This window comes from Rattus norvegicus, chromosome 10 (assembly GCF_021556685.1).
Source record: "Rattus norvegicus strain SHRSP/BbbUtx chromosome 10, alternate assembly SHRSP_T2T, whole genome shotgun sequence".
NCBI lineage: Eukaryota > Metazoa > Chordata > Mammalia > Rodentia > Muridae > Rattus > Rattus norvegicus.
Genome location: NC_141543.1, coordinates 39390510 through 39398270, shown reverse-complemented (window position 1 = coordinate 39398270; position 7761 = coordinate 39390510). Strand labels below are relative to the sequence as shown.

Sequence of the window (7761 nt, the reverse complement as noted above, 5' to 3'; positions counted from 1 at the left end):
GGCCAGTACAAGTTGTATAGTGAGTCCCTGGCTCCTAAGCACAAACAAACCAATAACCCAGGGCATATTCTCTCTCTTCTTGTTCAGAGCTCTAACTCCTCACACTGGCTTATCTAAGGTGGGCCTACTTCTCTTTGGCCAGTGAGTTCTCATTCTCTCTTATCTCGTCACTCTAGAACTCATTTTAGATGCCTCTTCTAGCTAAAACATGTTGAATTCTGGCCCAGACTCTAAGCTATTAAGGGTTGGGGCATGTTTCCTTCTTCCTCAGTATCTCCATTGCTGCCTGATATATTGTGAGGTACCAAGAAACTACTGGTCAAGGTCTCTTGTGTTCTGAAAGAGTTAAGTATACATTTTTTGATCCAATGTGTTTAAAGGAGGTCTTTATTGAAAATAAGGATCAAATAACATCTCTCTCCTTTTTATTTATTTAGTTTTATTTTACATGCATTGGTGTTTTGTCAGGACCCCTGGAAATGGAATTACAGAAAGTTGTGAACTGCCATGTGGGTGCTGGGAATTGAACCTGGGTCCTCCAGAAGAGCAGTCAGTGCTCTTAACCTGAAAGCTATCTCTCCAGCCCAGAGATTATCTCTAGACTTTGGTGTGGTTGAACATACCTGTAATCTCAGCAATGAGGGGTGAGGTTGCTGAGGCAGGAGAGTAGGATGTTCAGAAGATCAAGGCTAGACCAGGCTATGTAGTGAGAGGAGACATTGTCTCAAGACAAAACACCCAAGGAGTACTTCTTAAGTCCTCTATGAACATTTGTCTTCATAGATATTCTGTCCCGGTAGAAGTCAACTTTGTGCTTGTGCCTGGTGTGGTGGCCATGCCTATAATCCTAGCACAGAGGAGAACGAGAAAGACTAGGAATGTAAGGCCATTGTTGGGTGTACAGAGGGTTTGAAGCCAGTCAGGGTAACACCAGGCACTATCGCAAATAAAATAAAACAATACAAAGTCCTTGCAACAAAACTAGAGCAAATGCTGATTTCTGTCTACCCTAGTCTCAGCACATATCACTTCTGTTTCTCCTTTGGTTTCAGTGATAAAGAAACAATCTGGGAGCTGGGCTTTGGCTTAGTTTTAGAATGTGTGTTTAACATGGGGTTCAGTCTCTAGCACTACACCCCCAAATCAATCTGCCCGTAAACTCTCTTGATTGTATATACAGATCGGCAACTCTTGACACTTTCCCTAAAGCTGTGACACTTTCATCCAGCTCTTCATGTTATGGTGACACTCAACCATGTTATTTTTATTGCTACTTCATAACTGTGATTTTGCTACTGTTATGAATAGTGATGTAAATATCTGAATTTTTCTATGGTTTCAGGAGTCATGGCCTATAGGCTGAGAACCACTGGTGTAGAGTGAGTTATTTACTTCCCACAACTTAAACTCCAGCTGTGAAAGTTTGCCCCATTCCAAGAGAAATTGTTTCCAAATTCAAACATCACTTCCCACACCTCTTGCATATACCATGTTTATTTGTTAGTTCTGTCTGCTGAAAGCAGAAGATGAATCTGTGAATGAATATCATGTGCCTTTCTTAACATTTCTATGCCTTGATTCTGTGTACAAAGCCCGAGCTAGGAGCACAGCTCAGTGGTAGAGCCCTCGCCTACCATGCATAAAACAGGGACCCAATCTTCAAGACAACAGAAATAAATAATAAAAATATTAAAGGCAGGGAAGTGTCTGTAGTCTTGCAACAGGGGCTACCCAAGGTGATGAAACAGACTCTGGGCTCTTAACCTGTTACACATTAAAAACATGATGTATGTTTTCCTGTGATTTTGCTACTGTTATTAATAGTGATGCAAATATCTGAATGTTTCAACGGTTTCAGGGTCATCCTATACTTGCTTCATGGCCTTGCTATAAAACACTGAATTAGTCTGGAAAGCCAGAGTGTTTACACAACAACTGTGCAGTACGCCATTGGCTGCCTACTGGCTTCATCATAAATAACACTTCTCACAGGCCAATTATGATCGTCATTGGCAAGGTTGCTCTGCAGAAACCTGAAGGCTAAGTTTGCTCAAACAAACAAACAACATACTGATCCTTCGTTTGATCATGAAGATGTTGATAGGTGGCTCAGTTGAGATGAAAGGTGTGACATCTCTGTCCCTGTAGCATGTCTATGTTCTTTGCTGCTTCAGAACCTTTGAGCAAACTTGGCTTAACTGTGCACATGACCATTTGAGAAACGTGTGCGGGACTAACACCAGGTTAACTTGGCCTGTTGCCCATTACAGCTTGGCATGTGTTTCTCCCACCTTGGCCTTATACTTTCTTTGTCAACATAAACATTGTAAGTCCTCCAGCCCTGTCATAAAGCTGGGATATTTATTCAAGACAGTAGCACCGAGTGACAGCAATTCCTGAGGGAAGTCCACTGCTCATTAGCTGGCCAAGTATGTCACAAAGCTTGCATGTAAGGTGACAAACTTTCAAAACATGTATCTGACAAAACAACGTTCTTCAGCTTATGATCACCAACACTGATAAAAAGCCTGTTGCTCCATTCTGTCCAGTGACCAGCAGCCTGATTCAGACCGAGGTTCAGAGCTCTATCTTTAGCTGCAGTTGAGGTCAGCCCGCTCTGACAGACGGAACAGCACACTTTGCCTGTCTTGCTCGTAATGTGTGACTTGGCTTCATATCTATTGTCACGTTACAGGGTTCTACTGTCCAGCATCAGTCCCAATGACTTCAAAGGTCACTTGAGCCCAGGTCATCCTAAGCAACACAATGAAACTCCCTCCATTTTTTAATAGAAAAGATAGAGTATGGTGTGCAAAGATACAAAACTGTATTTCCTAATAACAAGACACAAAATGGAGTTTCACAGAAGGTAATTAGGTATCAGTGAATGCCAAGAAACTCTGGGTGTGATTTTTATCACCAGACATGGCTGTACATGAAGTCCACAGAGAAGTAACCTTGACCAAAGTTTCATGTTTCTTACATAAACCAAGCTGTGTACCACATTTCAGGATACTTGATTCCACATTTCAAAGTGCAAATGAGATGTGAATAGGTTCTAGCCTTGGTTCCCTGAGATTTCTTTGTCTTTGTTTGTTTTTGTTTTTGTTTTTGTTTTTGTTTTTAACAGGGTCAGTTCATAACTTGGACTTGAAACTCAATGTGTAGCTAAGGATGACCTTGAATTTCTGGCTTTCCTGCCTCTTTTTCCTAAGAGGAAGGATTACAGGCATGGGCTAACACGTCTGTTTCATGTGCTGGGGGAATGGAATCAAGTGCTTTGTGCATGCTAGGCAAGCACTCTGCCAATTGAGCCACATGCCCAGCTTAACATGCAGCCTAGAGGAAAGGTTGTCCCTGCCTACCTCAGGATAACATAAATGGATGTCTCCTGATTCTTAAATTCACAGTGGCCTCTGATTCCTCAAAATGATAGTTCTCAGAGGAGGAAAGTGTCCTGGAAAGCCAAACTCTCTCATCATCCTTCCACGTATCTATGTTAGCAGGTTACTCTCAGCTTAAAGCCTACTCCTATCAAGCCAGAGAGGCCCCCAAAAGGAATAGGAAATATTGGAATGGCGGAGAAGAATGGGCAGAGGAAGAAACAGATGAGACAAGAACCTAGAGTAAGGTAAGAGGGGGTGGGGATGCCTACAAGCCCCATCTCTCCAGCATCTTCTTCAGGGCACTTGTTACCTCCCTGTTCCGCAGGCTGTAAATAAGTGGGTTGAACATTGGGGTGACGATAGTGTAGAAGATGGAAGGGGCTCTATCCCCCAGTGGTGTCCTAGCTGAGGCTCGCTGCATGTAGCTAAATATAGCTCCCCCATAGTAGAGGCCCACCACAGCCAGGTGGGAAGAGCAAGTGGTAAGGGCCTTCTGTTTCCCCTCAGTGGAGGGCATCTTCATCACAGTTGTGAGGACCCGAGCATAGGATGCCACAATGATCCCAAGAGGCAGCAGTAACATCACCACACAGCATGCATAGATGAGGTCCTCAAATAGTGAGGTGTCAGCACAGGAAAGGCGCAACAGGGCAGGAACCTCACAGAAGAAGTGATCCACCTCTAAAGATCCACAATAGGGGAAGCTGAAGACCACACCCACATCAATCACACTGTCTACCATGCCACCCATCCAGGATGCCATGGCCAAGAAAGAGCAGGCCTTCCAATTCATCAGCATAGGGTACCTCAGTGAGTGGCAGACAGCCATGTACCTATCATAGGCCATGACAGCCAAAAGGAAGCACTCAGCTCCTCCTACAGTGACCACAAGGAAGATCTGAGATGCACAGCCTCCTAGGGAGATGAGCTTCCCTCCTGAGAGAAAGTCGGTTGCCATCTTGGGTACCACTGTGCATGTCATAGTCAAATCCATGACAGAGAGCTGACTGAGGAAGAAGTACATGGGGGTGTGCAGGCGTCTATCAGCCTGGATGAGCATCAGGAGGAGGATGTTACCAACCACAGCAACCCCAAAGGCAAGAAGAACCAGGGAGAAGAAGAAGGAGCCATAAGGTGAGTGGCTGAACAGGCCGGCAAGGATGAAGCTGGACAGGGAGGACTGGTTCCCAAGCGCCGCTGCCATGACCCTGAGAAACAAACAAAATGGATTAGTGGACATCTCAGAAGCACAAAACATTTTCCTATTAAAAGACAGAGACTAGCCCTTTGATGCTGCCCTACTCTTTCCTCCTATAGTAAAAGTCCATTTTCTCTCAGTTGCTTTCAATTGTACCAAGCATGAATTGGTCCTTTTTTCTCTTTAGAGAGACAGGGATGAGGACAAAGGCAGGGGAACTGGAGAGCGGAAGGAAGGATGAGTGGTAGCTAAAGGGCAGGTGAGGAGGATAGCTTCAGGGAAAGGGGCTTTCCCCTGTAGGGATTTAAGAGACAGGAAAGTGAGGCAAGGAAGAAGTCAAGAGACAGAAGGAGAAAGAAGACTGGATGGAAGGGGTTAAGGTGACACAATTAAAACCCAAAAGGCTGACACCCCCTGGCTAATAATAAGGGAAGTGGGCTGGCAGGTAGCTCAGCTGGTAAAGGTTTTTGCTGTGTGAGACTAACGACCTGAGTGCTCTCCAGAAGCCAAGCAGAAGACAGAACTGACTCCATGGAGGTCCCTGACTTCCATACACGTGCCATGGCACACACGCCCCACTTAACGTTACAAATAAATATGTTCACTAAATTTTCTTAAAATGCAGCAGGGCAGAGACTCCTCTCCACCCCTTCTCTTGGAGCACCTCCTTAGAAAACTAAGTCAGCTCCTTCCAGGTGAGATGTATGTTTGTTTTTTTAAAACTTTGTTATTTTTGAAACAGGATCTCTAGCTCAGGTTGGCCTTGAACTCATTATGTATCCAAGGATGACCTTGAACTCCTGATCCTCCTGCCTTCCACCTCTCTGTGTGTGTCACTATGCCCTGCTCTTTTTCCCCCACTAATTTATTCATTTAAATTTATTTTTTATTTATTCACTTAATATATTCCCAGTATCTTTTTAAATCTTTCAAATGCTTAGTGAAGTTCTTGCTTAACTAATGTTTCTGACCCAGGAATGTTTCTTTCTGAGACCTAAGATCTAGTTCCCTTTGAAATGAAATTATGATAAAAAAAAAGATTAATCACAGCCCTCAGGAGGTAGAGGCACTCAGATCTCTGTGAGTTCTAGGCCAGCCAAGTCTACATAGTGAGAACCAGGATAGCCAGAGCTAAAGAATGAGAACCTCCTTGCAGAGGTGTGGGGGGAGGGAAGGGAAGGGAAGGGAAGGGAAGGGATGGGAAGGGAAGGGAAGGCAAGGGAAGGCAAGGGAAGGCAAGGGAAGGCAAGGGAAAGGAAGGGAAGGGAAGGGAAGGCAAGGGAAAGGAAATGAAGGGAAGGGAAGGCAAGGGAAGGCAAGGGATGGGAAGGGAAGGCAAGGGAAGGGAAGGCAAGGGAAGGCAAAGGAAGGCAAGGGAAGGCAAGGGAAGGCAAGGGAAGGCAAGGGAAAGGAAAGGAAGGCAAGGGAAGGCAAGGGAAAGGAAAGGAAGGCAAGGGAAGGCAAGGGATGGGAAGGGAAGGGAAGGGAAGGGAAGGCAAGTGAAGGGGGACTTGCTGTTGTAACTCAATGATAGACAACTTACCCAGTATGTTTGAAGTTCTGGTTTGAGTGTGCTCCTTGGAAAGGAGGAGCAGGGGAGAAGGAAAGAAGGGGGGGCGGAGAAGAAGGGAGGAAGAAGGGGAGATTGTGCCCTTATCTCAGTCTCTGGGGTGGCGGTAACAATCACCCTGAAGGCACTGACACAATTCTAGTGCTTGGAAAACCTGGACTGACCCTTCACTACCCTTAGTGGAAATTCACCATACATCTTTTGCTTACACTTATATTTCTCACTGTTATAGGTCTCTCTCCGAAAGCTAGAGCTGGGATAACAAAAAGCTGGTGTAAGTAAGAATGAAATCAATGAAAGTTCCGTAGGAAAAACATTTATGCAGAAAACTTAATATTAAGAACTTGTTATTTTGGATACAAATTTAGATTATTAATAAGTGTTATTAATAAGCATGAGACAGGGGATTTGAGAAAATATATTAAAGAAGAAAAACTTAGGGAAATTCTAGCTTACAAACTGTAGTAGAATCTCTTGGTTTCTATTTTCAGCTTCAGAAATAAGTAACTGGTATGAATAGGAAGAGATTGTGACCATACAGTTAATGCTGGCACCTCCTGAAGGCAAAAGTAAGCAGTTTTAGGAATCCTGTTTTTCCTCTATTCGTTACAGAATTGTAAGAAAGATGGGAATTGTATTGAAACAAGGGTTCATGACAGAGACACAAAGGAAAATGTTTTAACTCAGTGAACTGCCTGCCTTCCTGAACAGAATTGTCAGACCAGAACTTTCCTCATATTATAGAAAAACACAAAACAGACTGCCTTTTCTTAAGCAAGGGGCTGCACAGTATTTTAACAATCAAAGAAAAAAGATGACAGTCTTAAGTCAAATATAAAAGAAATATAGGAGAAGGAAAGGCAGAATTAAGTAAGAGTCAGAGGGATTAAACTTTAGCAGAAAGCCAAGTTTGATATAACAGGTAGTAGGAACTTTTGATCTATTAATTCCATGCCAAATTGAAACAGAACCAAATTCAAATAGAGCTGTCATGTCTAACCTTTCTGTAACTGCGAGACTTGTGACACTAATCTTAAGGAAGAAGATATTGACTTAGAAGAAAATTGATTTTATCATAATGTTAATTTTTTGCTCTCATGAAGTTGCTGTTTGCTAGCTTTGTTCCTCTTTCACTATTCTTATGTAATCAAGGAAGACTTTAAAAGAAAACATATTTTGAAAAGCTGTGATTAAGTGAATAGAGTTTCTGAGGAAATGATGTTATGTATAAATGAAGCCTATGAAAGTCACAGGTTGTCAGGGTAGGTCAAGCCATACTGAGATGTGCGCCCTCTCTGTCCTCTCTCTCATGAAATGAAAATGAATAGTGTCCCATGACCAATTCTTCCCTCCCTGCTCTTGAACCCACCCACTCCAGAGCTCTGCCCTCGGCTGAGGCTGGTCGCCAGCACTGGAGTAGAACTGGAACCTAACTGGAGCCTGCACTTCCTTCAGAAACACAAAGTCGCTTCCTTTCAGGAAGATGTAAGTTCAATTTTCCTTTGCACAAAGTCAATCATCTAGCTGGTTATTGCTTCAATCAGCAGGCAAATTTAAGATAAACCATGAACGACAACAGTCAAATCCTCTCCTTTGAGGACCAGTGT

At 43.5% G+C, this 7761-nt stretch overlaps 1 protein-coding gene across 1 annotated transcript; it reads right to left on the bottom strand.

Moving 5' to 3' along the window:
• Window positions 1–3651: 3651 nt before the first annotated feature.
• Window positions 3652–4590, bottom strand: Or2m13 (olfactory receptor family 2 subfamily M member 13). Its single transcript, NM_001409171.1, is given in 1 exon segment — window positions 3652–4590. A coding segment is annotated over 1 exon segment (939 nt).
• Window positions 4591–7761: the final 3171 nt, after the last annotated feature.